The 16,104-nt window shown below is 36.1% G+C and overlaps 1 protein-coding gene across 1 annotated transcript in view; it reads left to right on the top strand.

Annotated features, from left to right (window-relative positions):
* The window catches only part of CDH7 (cadherin 7), an 82,727-nt gene that overhangs the window by 52,725 nt on the left and 13,898 nt on the right, over positions 1-16,104 (top strand). Inside the window, exons 7-8 of the mRNA XM_059479158.1 lie at positions 10,401-10,654; positions 14,339-14,475. Of these exons, the coding sequence (XP_059335141.1) occupies positions 10,401-10,654; positions 14,339-14,475 (391 nt within the window). The remainder of the gene's footprint in view (positions 1-10,400; positions 10,655-14,338; positions 14,476-16,104) is intronic.

The raw sequence follows: 16,104 nt of genomic DNA, 5'->3' as shown, positions 1-16,104 counted from the left end.
CTTCTCTGGTGTATCAATTTCTTCTAGCAATATAAATCTTCAGTTATATTTCTCTTTGAAAGAATTTAAGAGTGTAAGTTGTTGTAAAGCAATGGGCTAACTCTCTGATGCCCTTAACACCTATTGAGAGCTGGTAACCATCCATAGATGTCACAACAAATGAAGTATGTTCACCCTTGAAAGATCATAATATGTGTAATGTGAATCTTTTTTCAAGGAAAAAACATCCATCTTAGGCTTCTTACAAAATGTACTTCTGCTTAGCACATTTGAAATACAAATGGTGAAAAGTTAGTAGTCTTTTTGTTCAACAGCCAAATTCAGTGTGGCTCCTTCAGCTTGCTCATTTAAAGTTTTTGGGCAAGGATGTGGGAGAAATGTGCTTATCCTAGAGGGAGAACATTTACCAGTGCCACAATGAGCAGCACTGAATCAGTCAGGGTCTTCAGTGATCTAATATGAGAACTGGTGAGTTCATTTCCATTTTTTAAATTTTTTTTTTAGTATGGTTTTGTGGTCATGGTATTTGTTCCTGGAGTATCCTGATTTCAGTGCTATACAGTGGACCAAATAATTGCCATTTGTTATTTCTATAGTCATTTTAACTAGGGAGCTGAACTGGACTTTTCACTACTGAGTGTTTGTCCAGAGAAGAGCTCTATGAAACAGCTGTTAGAATACATCAAAAGGGTACGAATTTTTGACCTGATCAAATGATCTAATCTGCTAATAATTTTTATACTTACATTCTGCTATATTTTGACACAAGAATTAAGACTACTTTCTCTGCAGTGTTTGACTTTTCTCTAATTTTCCTACTATTTTTGACTTCTTTTCCTCTGTGCGGTAGGTAGTCCTTGGCTAGTGCAAGGCGCCCACCAAGCCAGTCTATTATCCTCTCTTCAGCAGGACAGTGTGTGAAAATAAGATGGAGAAGACCTTGTGGTTCAAGCAGTTTATGAGAGCAAAACTAAGGGTCACATGCATGCCAAGCAAAGTGAAAAACCAGAAGATCTTATTCCTTATGGAAATGCCCGGCTGCTTCCTGGGAAGCAGGGCTTCAATTCAAATAGCAATTGCTTCAGAAGGCAAAGGTTGTAAATAAGAAATGCCCACTCCCCCACTCCAACCTCCACCTTCTCTTAGGTTTTATATCAGATGCCCTACGGCATGGAATATCTCTTTGGTCCTTTTGGGTCCACTGTTCTGGCTGTGCTTCCTCCCAAAATCTTGCCCATCTGTGTGGGAAATGTTGGAGAGACAGCACTGATGCTGTGCCAGTACTGCTTGGCAGTAGCCAAAAGCTGGCGTGTTGTCAATACCTTTCCAGCTACCAAAGCAAAGCACAATGCTGTTGTGCTGTGGGGAAAATTGACTGCCTTCACCCAAACCCTCACATACCCAAAGGTGATTTCCCACACTGAGGGCCACCTCCCGAACCTCAGGATGTCCTTAGCTTTTCATTTTGACTCCAGGGAACCTTGTGCTTTGCTGAAAGACCTTCCCTGCCAGCCTTGTAGAGAGCAGTGTCTAGAAATGAGGAACTGAAGCACAGTGACTATCAGGCAACTGCACTGTCTTCTGGACAATAAATTGAATTAAGACCATTATTTATAACTGTGTATGGAGGTTAAGTAAGTTTCAATCACTGAGCCTTATCTGCCAGATCACTATGGAGTCAGGTTATCCCTGCATGATAATTGTGCTTATTAGTTGGGAATCAGGGAAGAAATTAAGTTTATAGCCTGAAATCTGCCTAAAAAGTCAGGGAAGAAATTAAGTTTGTAGCTTGAAATCTGCCTAAAAATTTTACTGTCCAGCACATGATGTTCTGTACTCCTCTGAGTGCAATTAACTTTCTCTTTTTCATGCCCTAAAATCAGCTGAGGTATTGAGAAACAGCTCAGCCTCAAAATGCATGCCTATCCTTTTCAACTTCTGATTATTGATATGCTCAGATATCACATTTGCGTACACATTAGGCAGTAGAATGCCAAGGCAAAGACTTATGAAAAGGCACTCTTGGGTTCTGAATGCAAATGGGTGCTTTAGTTTTGCGCACTTCTGCTGCAATTGTACATAAAGCTCAGCAGGCTGGGCATGAAAATCACCGGCAGTAACTGAGCAGCTGAAGGCACTTCTCCATTCATTTTTGTGCTGGGTGTTGTTGGAGAAAGTTTGGCACCTGGTTATCCGAGTTCCACACACAAGCTGAGGATTTTGCATTCTGTTTTTAGAAGGATAACCACTTCAAGACAATTTTGAAAGTTGACTTCCTCACTCAACACTAACACTTCTTTTAACACATAAATTTAAGCATTAAATTTAAAAAAAGAGTTTTTGTAAGAAAGAAAAGAAAACTGCAGGAAGACTACTGAGATTTAAGAACTCACCATGTAAAGATGGATTTTTATGTTCCTTTTTATTTTTATTTCACAGCATTCCTTTTATGGAATATTAAAGAAAAATGCCCAGTGAATGAGCAAAAATTGCAGGAAAATGATCTTGTTTGAAGCAGAGAGACACCAAGTACCATGATATTAGAATGAGAAAAGTGTTACATGGTTAGGTGTTATCTCAAGATTACTGGTGAACAGATTTGAGTGTGTTTAACTTTTTGTTTTGGATTGTTTTCCATTCCTGTTTGAACACATTTTTTTCTCTGCACCCTGCAAAAAAGAGATTTCATAACATCATGAGCCAGTGGAAAAAAAAAAAAGGTGTTTTTACTATTAATAGTGATTTTCTTTGAAATTTATGCAGTGTATTCCTTCTTTATAACTCTTCTGCCTTGTTATACACCCAGATATCTCTCTGGCTTGCACAGTTTATTCAGGATTTTTCTCCTAACACTTTGAGAACAGTGCTATTTTCTGAATAATAGTGGTAGTTCTGCTCGTAGTTCTTGCAGCCATGGCAGGACTAGGGATTACATGTTCCTGAACATGCTAGTACTGTTGCTACCTAGTGCCTAATGTCAGTGTGGATTGACTATTAGACTAAACCTCAGCTCAAAATCACATTTTGGCAATAGTCTGGCACTCCTGTAATTACTCCCTTGACCATATGGAAAGAGACAAGGGAAGAATGCTTTCTCTGTGTCATTATCCACTTGGTCTTTGTCCTTTTCAAGAGTAAAGAGCAGCACTGGACTACACCTTATGCAGCACAACTAAGAAGCATGTGTGCTTCTATCCCTGTAGAGTTTTTGCAGACCTATGGGTTTTCACATACTCATCACACCTTATTTTACTTTATCCCAGTTAGGATACTTGAATCAAAATTGAATGAATGAGATGAGTAGTTCACGTATTTCAGGAAGTTGCTTAATTTCCTTCGAAACAAAAAAACACTACCCCCCAACAAAAAACCCAAACCCAAATAAACCAATCAAACAAAAATGAATAAACAAAAAAACCTCACACACAGAATTTTAAAAATATTTGGGACAAGGACTAATTTTGTTCATTATTTATGGCTTACGTAGTGACAGCAGATTGTGTTTGGGTAGAATTGGTTTCTGTAAGATTAGAGAAGCTCAAATTTCATCTAATGCCAAAAGCTAGTAAAACAGTATTGAAGCATTTACTTGGTTATTGGCACTAAAAAAAAAATCTACTCTCTTCTGCAATACATTAACCAATTCATATGCAAAACATGTATCCATCATGTGTCTACAATGGTGTATAAAAGTGTGTGAATCGTTTTTGGGTATTTCCAGCTATTTCATTACCTGAAATAGGATATGAAAAATTCTAGAAGACAAACTTTCTTTTTCTTTGTCTTTCCTCTTTCTTCAGAAGTTGTAAATAACATGTAAATGAGACCTGTAAGTAAAATTCTCTGCTTAAACAAAGGGTGGGAAATTGGTAGGAAAGCTAATAAGGGTCTTTTCCTGTAACCTACTATATTCATACAATTTGTTGCCTAGCAGTTTCAAGTCCCTGTGGAAATCTTCCTACTTCTTTATTTACTCACTTTCTCTTTTGTTAAATAATACTAACAAATAAATGAAAAGTTCTCACTTGTCAAATGAAACATAAGAAATTTTTCTTATTTTTATCCTTTTTGGAGCAGTTCATGCTACAATTCTGATGTTGCAAATCATATGAGTTTGGCTAATCTCTGCACTGTAGCACAGTCTTTTGGTAATTCATAAAACGGAGCAGAATAGAAGAGAATAGAATCATAAGATAGCATAATTAAGGTTGGACGAGACCTCCAAATTCATCAAATCCAGTCTTTGATCAAATACCACCATGTCAGTTAAACTATAGTGGCACATCCAGTCATTTCTTGAACACTTCCAGGGATGATGATTCCCTGGGCAATCTGTTTCTAGGCTTAAGTCCCGTTCCAGTGAAAAACAATCTTTGTAATGTCCAGCCTGAACCTTTACCTGTCACATCTTGTATCTGTGTTGTCTTGTACTATCCCTAGTTACCTGGGAGAAGAGGTTGACCCCCACCTCAATGCAATCTCTTTTTAGGCAGTTGTAGAAAATAATGTCCCATCTGAGCCTCCTTTTTTCCAGGCTAAACAACCCCAGTTCCTTCAGCCACTCCTTACCCAACTTATTGTCTAGACCATTCATCAAGACACTGCAACCCTCACTCTGCAGAATATTTTGCAATATCCATTGCCCTTCTCCCTGCACTCCAACACCTCCTGAATGGGGGCCCAAAACTGGACACAGGACTCAAGGTGGTGGTCTCACGTGTGCCAAGTACAGGAGGGCACTGCCCTTTTCCCCCCAGACACGCTGGTTTTGATATCAGCCTCTGAGGCATGTGGGCACATGCTGGCTCATGATGAGGATTCTCAAGTTCTTTTCTGATGGGCAGTTTTCCAGCCACTCTGTCCCCAGCCTGTAGCACTACTGAGGTTGTTGTCACTCAGGTACAGAGCCCCGCACTTTCGTTGTTGAACCTCACACAACTGACCTCAGCCCATCGATCCAGCTGGTCCAGATGCCTCTGCAGAGCCTTCCTGCCCTCCAGCAGATCAAGGCTCCCACCCAGCTTGGTGTTGTCTGTAACTTACTGAGGTGCACTCAATCCCCCTATCCAAATTATTTATAGATATTCAACAGGATTGGACTGAACGCTGAGCCCTGGGGAACACCAGTGATTGGATGGCAACTGAAGGTAACTCCAGTCACTACCAACTCTCTGAGCCTGGCCAGTTTTTAACTCAGTGAAGAGTGCACAGGTCAAAGCTATGGGCTGCCAATTTCAAAGTAAAACTAAACTAGATGTGTAAGTTGCCTCTACGCTGGGTTTAGGAAAACATCCATCTTATGCGATCTTTTCAGAAAAATTAGAGTTGTAGAGTTTATGAAATGGAATCAAGCATTTATATTTCTTAGAAGTATCTCAAATTTTTTTCTTCGTTCACACTGTGACTCAGTTCTCCATCTGTAGAGTATGATCAATTCCTTCCTGTGGTTTCATTTGTAATTTGCATACTGCTATCAATGCTCTGCTAGTAAGGACTCTGATCATTTGCATAACTCAATTTCACAGTCGTGAGGGTGTTTGGAGAAAAAGCATAATTTTTCTGCATATATTGGAGTTTGAAAAAATGTGTCAGATTTTCCTCTGCAGTAGAAATCTTAGAATTGAAGAAACATTTATGGAAGCAAATGATGATTCAGTCAATTCATACAACAGATTCTGAAGTATCCATGCTAAGCTATGTACAATTTTGAAGTGAATTCATGTTGATTTTTGACAATCAAATTGCAATACACATGAATGGAGTCTTGCCTTTGCTTTCTAAGCAAAGTAGATACACAAAGCCTTATTTCTTGTGGGTTCCAAAGCACTATTCCTAGAAATAGTGTACTAAAAAAAGCATCATTTAAGTACAGATCTCACTTTATCCACCAAGTAGCAGGCTCAAATTACACTTCAGTAATATGAATAGTTTAGTAGCAAAATATCTAAAGATAAAAATATGATGCTCTGTATCCATCTACACTTTTATCAAATATTTGGTAAGGTAGTTATGGTAATTTAATATTAAAAAAGCCTGCAAGGTATATTTATGTACCATATGTGACTTTTTGAAATGTTATGAGATGTGATTCAAGCCATTTGGAACTCTATGGAGAGATTTTAGTGGATTAAAGGGAGGGGGGGAAAAAGACCGAAGACCCCTAAATATTCTGCAGAGTGAGGGTTGCAGTGTCTTATTGCAGAAAGTGACAAGCATTAAGATTTCCCAAGGCAGAGTTCTTGCTCACTTTGCCTTCATTTCTGCCCTCAGTACACAGCCCCAACACAATATCATTAACTGGTAGGCATGTTAAAGGGAAAAATATTGTTGTAGCATACTTTCTCACAGAAATTGACTGCTAAGAGATTCTTTTAAAACCTGAGTTCATTCTACAAGCAATATTGGCAATTACAAAATGGGGGAGGGGAAAGGAGAGGGTTTATGCATAAGCTTTTGAGTGAAAAGCTATCTTTCCATTACTGTTAATATTTCTTTTATTTTTTTTTTAGCTAGAAATTTTTCTTTCAATTCTATATCAGAGTTTACAATGTAAGAGCTTGAAGCTTCCCTGGTTCCTTTGAGAGATTGTGTGCATTTGTTTGATGTACTGCAGTTTTCAATATAAAACCTCAACTGGGCTTAAAAATGGGATTTTCACCTCTGAAAAGTACATTATTACAAAGTTAGCATGCAATAAAAGTTAGTATTATAAAAATGGGCTTTCTGTGAGTTATAACTTGATATTCAGCCTCTCTAAAATAGAAGACTTGTTTTCCTTCAGAGAGGATAAAATTCTTACTCTTTAAAAGGAAAAGAAGAAAAAAAGAGACAGACCTCACAAAAGGAAAGATATGGATCCTGCAAGGGATCTAATCAGATAAGACTAATGCACAGATATTAATGAAGTTGTTAAGCTCTATTCACTGTACTGAAGGACTGAAGTATATGTTGTCCATTTAACCTTCACCATTGCTGTAGTAATTTGCAGTCTCTTAAGTTGGTGTTCCATCACTGAAATCTTGTGCTTTTGTTATAGCAGAAAATAATGAAGGCATGATCCAAAAGCCATATAAATAATGTCTGTATAATAGACACCAATGATAATTAGATAAGAAGAAATAACAAAAAAAATCTTTTCAGGTCACTTTCTCTGTCTCTCATGGGTGTGTGTGGCATGCAATTTCTTCATTATGTTATCTAAAAAATGTTAAAATATTTATGCCAGGTTAAGAGCTCTTGCACATTAATTATATCTTAGATATTTTGTTTGCTTTTCTCAGATTATATTCTGCCTCAAACTCTGATTGATACCTCTGTATTCCCCATAGGACCCGAGGTTGTATATCTCAGAGCAACAGATTGAAGATGTTGACTGTAGCTTTTGTAGACATTGTCACACCCCACAGAAGACAGGCTCTGCTAGAAAGAACTGGAAATAACATTATTGCCACTGCAATATGATTCACAGATTACTGTAAAATGCATTTGTCCATCCATAATTACCCTCTTCTAAACACCATCTCCACTCTGTATGCACATAGATTCAATTTAAAAAAAAAAATATTTCTTTATTTTTCATTACCAAGGATCTTTATCTATCTTGAATGCTGCCAGCAGCATTGGGCACCAGAATATATCTGAGGGAATCCTACAGAGGGATTCATGTTGCTAAGAGCAGATGTTTACTTCTTTCAGTTACTGAGATTCCCTTAGTCGAGAGTGACTGGTGAAAAGCAGGCATCACCAGCTGATAGCTTTCGTGGAAGAATTTCACTACAATCACACTGAGGACCATATGGTAGTTTTCTCAGATGTACATAGCTATGTTAGAGAAGGTTGAACATACACTTAGTAAGACTGTTTAGAATACATATCTACACCACTGTTAGTTTTTCATCCTTTTCTATGAGGAAATACTTTACTCATGAGTGTGTATTTTTGGTGAATTCCCTACTAGCCTAACACTCCTTCATAACAAAAATTCATATGAAAATAGGCTTCTTTATGATTTCAGTTAATAAAGATCTAAAGTAGTTTTCTTTAATCAATATAGAGATATGTGAGTGTCTTAAAATTAATTTCAAGAGTATTTATTTTTTGTTGTACTAGTCTATTAAAACAAAACTAAAATTTATATAATTTTTCCAATTACATATATGGTACAAATTTTGTCTATTAAATCAGAAATTTCATAATTCTTTTTACTTTGAAGGACTGTGCTGTTGACATTAGTATGTCAGAAGAAGCTATCTTTTCTGCAACCTCATGACAAATTTTCCTGTGTTTGATTAGGTATCACTGTAATCACAATCACCCAATTTCAGCAGATACCATGAGGATAAATTAGCTTTCTTTTCTCCACTACATACTTTTGTATGTTCTGATTTAAAATATACTGCTTATGAAAGGGTCAGTGCTTTTGTTTTTTGAGGGGGAGTTTTGGTTTTAGTGAGTTTTTTTGGGGTTTTTTGGTTTTTTTTTTAATTCAACAAATGTTAGCCTTTTGCCTTTCACATTTTTTGGATTATCATTTCTTTATTTATTATGCTGTTTTTCAGGTCATAATTTTTAATTAGTTTGATTTTATTAGATAATGTAATGCCTTAAGATGTCTTAAGAGTTTGTCCACTCTTTAACCTTGCTGCTCATCTGATCATATCACTTGCCTAGTTGTTATCACCACAGAATGAAGTTTCTGAGGCATTTTCATCATTCCAACATCACGTTGCATTTGCATTATGGCTATGAGGTCGTTTTATAACACATGTATTGTCCTTTAAATATAAAACCAAAGTGAAAATAAAAAAACTATTATACATGCTTTATTAATGAATGCTGACCAGTTTTATCCAGTACAGGGAGCAGTACCCAGACAAACTTTCTATTTCAGCATATCTGTTTTCAAAGAGCTGTGGATACTGCAGCTTTGATTCAGTGCAAGAAGTGTTTGCATAATATGAGGATCACAAGTATTCCTATTTGGAGAAGCCTTTTGCTGCCACACAGAGTTTGTAAAAGTTCAGTGCCTTTCTGAGTGTGATGTGCTGCAGTTCATTTTTCATGTTTGACTCTAGACGGTTTGCAGCTGCATTATCGCATCAACATAATCACCGACTTTAAGATGCTCATTTGGGATTTATCCGACTGTAACTAGATGGAGAACTTAGGCCCTTGTAGGTCAACAGATGCGTGTTTCACCTCTGCTGCTCCTCTGAGCGAATACTGGAATGTTTTGCAGATGCTGGAGAATTAATTTGCAAGCACATCTCAGATCCCTGTGATGTATTCAGTAGCAGAACTGCAGAAAAACATTTTTAATCTGTTTTATACACTTGGAATTATAGTTTGAAGACATAGTTGAGTAACCAGACTGTAGCTTTAGAAGTGCTTCGGTATTTTGCTGCTGGTTTACAATGATTAAATTTGGAATTACAAAGGAATATTTAGTTGGTTGTTTGGTGCAAGCTGTCAAACTAAGACTATAGATAGAGGGTAAAATGTTCTAATATTAACTTGATGTTTTCTTTCAGTAATGGCCTCTGTGCTAAAATTATTCTTTTCTCAAATAAAATTTTCTTCTTTCTGAAGAATCTGAATATCCTCAGATCACAGATGTCTCATTTTTATGGGGGGTAGTTTTTGATTCTAATGCAGTATTTATTTGAAAAGAAACTTCCATTGAAGAAAATTAAAACAGAAGGAAGGTATAAAAATTACATGTATTTTGCTTAATAAGCAAAACAAACAAAAGCAATCTCCACACTTCATCTCAGTACAAAATATTGTGATATAAGCAGTGTAATTTAGGTCATTGCCACATTTTCTACTCAAATTTATAACATATTGGAGAAAATATTGTTTATTCAATCCAAATACTATACAAAACACAATAAATTCAAAAGAAATTCAAGACAGAAAAGAATCTCACTTACAATTTTATGAATGAGGTTACCTGTAAGTAACCTGTAAAGATTACACTAACTTCTTATATCTGGGTAGTATGTCACATGTTATTTGCCATAAGCTTAGATAAAATATTAATACAACAAAAATAATTATTAATTCACAATAGTGAAATAATCAGTGATAATCTTGTCCTCACAGAAGTTACAGAATTTTTTGCAATTATCTTATAAATTTGTTTCACTCACAAGGTAGAACTATCTTTATCACTTAAGTCATTGCGGAATATTCACTAGTGAGACACTGCAAATAGTTTTTTGAGAAACTGAGAAAGCTGAAAAATTAACCATGAACTATGGTCTGTCATCAAAAGTGATGGTTGCATACAAATGGCAAAGGTATTTTCATTTTATACTTACTGAAATTTTTAAGCAAAACAGTTTTGCGTCAACATCACTGAATGATACATTTTCCAAATAATTTTTTTTCCTGTGTAGGAGCTGGATTTTGAAGCTAAGACAAGCTATACCTTGAGGATAGAAGCAGCCAATATGCATGTTGACCCTCGTTTCCTGAGTCTGGGGCCCTTCAGTGATATGACAACAGTGAAGATAATTGTAGAGGACGTTGATGAGCCACCTGTGTTTACCTCCCGTCTGTACTCCATGGTGGTGTCCGAAGCAGCAAAGGTTGGCACAATCATTGGAACTGTAGCAGCCCATGATCCCGATGCCTCAAACAGTCCTGTCAGGTAATTGCAAGAGTTCCTAATTATTTATTCAACCTTTGCATTGAAATTGTTCATCTTGTGGTGGGAGGGGATTTGGTTACACTGCAAGTCGTTAATAAGCTTTATTCCTTTGCAGAGGGAGATTCAGATGTTCTATGAATTTGCATAAGTTTTATAACCTGAACTACAGAATCTCTGAAAACAAAAAGTTGAAATCTCTGTGAAACAAAGAGAAGATATCGCTTCAGAATCCCAAAGGGAAGAAATCACCTGAAAAATTGCTCATATTTATTACTCTCTAAGCTTAGGAAGAGTCTATTATTATCTATAGCAAGTTATCGACCAGGATAAAAAAATCATATCTATATTATACACATATGCTTGAATAATGATTCATAGTCTGTGTGCACTAGGAATGAGAATGTAATATGACATAAATTGGAAACATTCATAAAAACTTTTTACATGAGGAAAGTGGACAGGATGAGATGCATCCTGTTCTACTCAGGGTGGTTAGAGGCTTTTGGTTTTGTAAATTTTGCTGCAGCCAAATATCTTCCATTTGAATGTGAAGAGATATGATCAGTAGAAATTCATATACTGTCAAGGCCCTCTTCCTTTGTCATCAGTGTCTGAAAAACCTGCAAGTCTTCCACAATATAATGTCCAACATCATTGAGAAACCATAGGAGAACACAAATTATCAATCTTATGCTTGCCTGTATCTAAGATCAGAGCTCAAGGGCAAAGACTCACCACCTTAGCTACACCAGTAATGAGCTACTTGTTATTTTTCTTACGCAGAATAGTAATATTCATTCTCAAAGGAGCATGCAAAGGATCTAGAGAGTAATGGTTATAACTTAGAAACTCTGTGAATTTAAACACCTGCAGGGGGAGGAACTCCTACACAATTAAAAGTTAGTACTGTTTCATTTGTTTTTATTGCTCACTTAGGGCATACATACAAAAGATCATTGTGGGTATTTGTTTTCGTAATGTTAAGTCTTTCCTTTCATGCATTGAAAATGAACTTGGGAATCAAGTGAAATTTCTAAAGCAGAGATCTTTTGCAAAATTAAAGCATATGTTTCACTCCTAGAGGTGATGCAAGTGTTCTATCTGTTTCATTATATATTTGCAACTTATTCAAAGTAGATGATTCCTATCATGTATAAACAAGTCCTAGATGAATGTTTGGCACTTGTGAAATTTATCTTTGCTGTGTCAGTATTTTCTGGCACTAATGTTAGCATCTGGTGTATAATATCTGGTTACCAGAAACATTTAGAATAGGCTTAAACACAGTTCCATTAATGTAGGCCATGCTCAGAATCCTTAGACTCCTTTGTAAACATAAAGATGACTTTATTGGCCTTGATCTGGTTAATTTTTACAATTCCAGCATAAAAAATAATAATATCACCCTCTAATACCTTGAAGATTCTTTCTGCTTCAAAGTTTCTTGGAATTTGAGGAAGAGGAAAAAAGAAAAGTAGTGAGGATTTATCGGTGTGCTTGTGAACCTGCTATGTACATGGTCAAAGGTACTGAAAGATAATATAATTTAAAGCTGTTCTACATATGCTCTGATACATCAGAGACAGATTCACCTAAAATTGGAATGTGTTAAGGAGGATTAATGTATAAAACTTTTCGTGATCTGTTTAAGGAGTTTAAACTATTAATCTATAAATAAGTATTCCAACTTCCAAACATTGGATTATATTTATACTGATTAAAATCTAGATTTGTTACAACTCAGAAAATGTTGAAATTACAAGATCAGACACAGAACCTTGACAATACCAAGGACTAGGGAAAATAATAAATGTTTTGAAAATAAGAGGATATCTCATAAGAACCAGAGAACTACTGATGTTTGAACTATCTTAAATAAAGGATTTAAAACCCCTGTAGCTGAAAGATTTTCAAGTACTATGGCTGTGAGGAATTAAAGGATTAAATATATTTAAAATATTTTTTTTAGAATTTGAGTATGGATACAAATCTTATAAATAAGGGAAACTGCTTCCTATGCATAGAATTCTTTTTCTCCTTGTTTCATAAGGAGATCATCCAATTTATATAACTTGTTTGCTTTTCTGCCCTCCTTCCCTGTCTCCCTCCTTATCTCCCTCGTTTACTGCTTTCTTCCTTTTTGTATTTCTCACCTCTCCATCTCCTCCTTTTCCTTCTCTTTCTCCTCCTTCTCCTTTGACTCTTCAAGTTGCATAATGACAGCCTTAATAACTGGGAAATCTAAGGATTTCTAAGGGAAATCTGGCAGGAGATTGAATCTCAGCTGTGAGGCCTGCCAAGATTGACTACATAGCAGAGGTGACAGGTATGGTCGCATGGGGAAACTTGCCAGCCTCAAAGCAGCTGTAGAACACTGCTGACCAAATAAACAACAGTGCTGGCAAGAAATAAAGTGAAAAATGGCCTACAGTTAAGACAAAATGAAAAAAGAAAAGAGAAAGTGAAAGAGGGAAAGCAGTAATCCACAAAAACTGCTATTGCTGTTGTTGCTACAACTCATTATTCTCTCTCTCACTGTGACATAATACAGGTAAACAATTCTAATTATGTAACAAGGCTCTTCACTTAGATTATACAGTTAGGAGGCAAAAATAAAAACACAGTAAAGCAGTAAAGAAGATGTATATTAGGACATAGAACAAAAAAATTAGTTTCATAAGATCATTGTGTCTAGGAAGTCACATTTTTTAATTGTCTTGCATAATTCTTTCTTTCCATGTTGTTCAAAGAATTTGTTTTATATTATATCAATAATCTAATATATCATCAGTGTGTCAGTAATTGCAATGATCACACTTGATCTGGTCCAGACATTTTAATCCATCCTGAGTGTAGGGAAGTGCTCTGGAGTACATACTCGACCTAAATGAGAGTGCAAGAATCTGACCCATTTATAAATCTAATGTCAAAAATACTCCAGTTGTAAATCTAAATCTGCCTAATGAGCTGTCCCTTACTCTCAAAAGGGATATAAGAATATCACCCACAGCTGTTTTGACCTTTTCTCTTATGCTATTTTCAGTTTGCTAAGGAGCTCCTAAGGAGCTCCCCTTCCTAAAACAAATTGGGAGGTAAAGATGTGTTAAACCAAAGAGTTCAGGGCATGAGCCTGTGTTTGTTTAATGACAGTAAAGTACTGTGAGCTGACAGTGATGACATGCAATCCCTTGACCCAAGGCTGCATCATCTTCCCTTTTTCACTCTTCCCCTGCAGCTCTGGGTGACTCAGGGGTTCTTGTGCTGGTGATAGAAAGCTCTGTGCTCAGACTGCCAGCCCCATGGGATCAGTGCCCGGCTGGTACAGCCTTGTAGCAAATTCCATCTCATCTTCTCCTTAGCTGGCTCTCAGGAGGATGCTATTTGATTAATTCCTGAGTTTTTTTTACAGCATAGAGGAAGAAAGAAAAGACAGAGGCATACCTGTAACCTCACTTGAGATGACACCTTGAGAGTGTGGCCTGCCACTTTCAGCACAAGTCACTGTGTAATTCTCTCACCTTTGCAAGTGCCCTTGCTTCTCTCAATGCCCCAGGGAAACTGGACTGAGCAATGTTCAAACTAAGGAAACAGTGGAAGTGCTTTTCTCCTAATAAGAAATCAGCGAAATATTTTTACAAGCATTAAATGAGCATAAATAAAAAGTTTCTTTCATCCTTTACCTAGGTATTCGATAGATCGAAACACGGATCTGGAGAGGTATTTCAATATTGATGCCAACAGTGGAGTCATTACAACTGCCAAATCTTTGGACAGGGAAACTAATGCTGTTCATAATATCACAGTTTTGGCCATGGAAAGTCGTAAGTATTCATAGAAAGATTTTTATCGACAGTTTGTGTGTAAAGCTTCAGGCTTGGTTTTGATGAGCTTCACTAAGAGAATTTCTGGCAGCTGCAAACTGTGGCAGATAAAAATAACATATTGCTTAATGCAAAAGAAATCTATATGATCAAAGTATAAAAATACAACAGTTTAGGTGTTTCCTCTTTCATTTGGTTCACACCTTGTGTATTCTTTTGTCTTCTGAAAGACAAATACAAAGGAAGATGAAATATGTTCAGTCAGCAGTCTCACAGTAAGTGTCATTACAGGAAAGGTGATATGGAAGATAGGGGAGAGTGGTTACCCCATCTCAGTGAGGGTGCTCACAGTTGATTGCTGTTGGTCAGCCACAGCATTCGTAAAAGCTGTAAAGAAAAGGAGATGCGAATGCTAATGTGGTTTCATTTTCCTGACTCTAAGATACCACTGTAGAAGTTATTTTGAATTTGGTATCTTTTTCTGGTGTAAGATAAAACGTGTTAAAAAAATGTAATGTTTCAAATCAATACAAGAATTCCTCTAATGCAGGTTCAAACATAAACTTGTTCTCCTTTGAATACATTTTGTAAAGTACTTTTATATTTGAAGAATTTATATCTTCAAATTTCATCTTTATTACTACTCTGTTGAGCTGTGATAATAAAAACTTATCAGTTCTCTGGCTTGCTATTGCAAAAATCATCACTTCTTGATTTCAGCGTGCTCAATATCGCATTCAACCTGAAAGTTAAGATTTATCATTTAGTGTCTCTATGAATCTATCTTCTACTATCACAAGTAGTATTTTGGTCTAAAACCACAAAACAGAAAACAAAATATTTCCTGGGTGGTAGCAAAACTGATGAGGTAGACAAGGGGCATACCTGAAATGAATGAAGGTCTAGGAGCAGAAGTAAAAACTTGTACTGCTTTAATTCATATTTATGTCTGCAGAGGAGAAATTTGGTGTCAAAAAGGCTTGCTTCCCTGGCATTTCACATGTGATATAAAAAACAGCCAAAAAACTCTCACCTTGTAATTGACATTTGGATGCTTAAAATATTTATTAAAAGGAGGCTGCAATACATTATAAAAAAAAAAAAAATGTTTGAAATTTTGTGTAGTTTTTTATTTTGTCCTGCTGTAACATTAATATAATAATTTTTGCTGAAAAAGGATTATAACAACTCTTTTGCCTGCTCTGAAAGAGAAGCAAAATAAGTATTGCACTCACTGATGTCCCTATGCTTAGTCCAAAATATAATTATTGTTTAAGGTTAAAGTATGACATTGGACAATGAACATACTCATAGTTTAGCTAGAGATGTGTACCAGTTTAGGATGTGATTCATATTTAAGGTGTTCAAAATGCTAATGACAGTATTGAAATACTTAGTGTGTATACACTTTAAATACTTTGAGATTTGCTTTAGAATGCAGCCTTCTCTTCTTTTCTCTTATACATAACTGATAAAATTCTGGTTTTGACTTCTGAATAGATGGATCCATCTAAAGTTCAGGAAAAAAAAAGTTTAACCTCTAATAATGGTGCTATTCTCCATATGAATAGTGATGTTCTGGCTAGCTTGGTGATGATTTTACATCATCTTGCTTTTATCCTTCCATGT

This window comes from Ammospiza nelsoni, chromosome 1 (genome assembly GCF_027579445.1).
Source record: "Ammospiza nelsoni isolate bAmmNel1 chromosome 1, bAmmNel1.pri, whole genome shotgun sequence".
NCBI lineage: Eukaryota > Metazoa > Chordata > Aves > Passeriformes > Passerellidae > Ammospiza > Ammospiza nelsoni.
Note: the sequence above shows the minus strand (reverse complement) of the source record. Positions and strands in the feature narration are given on the sequence as shown.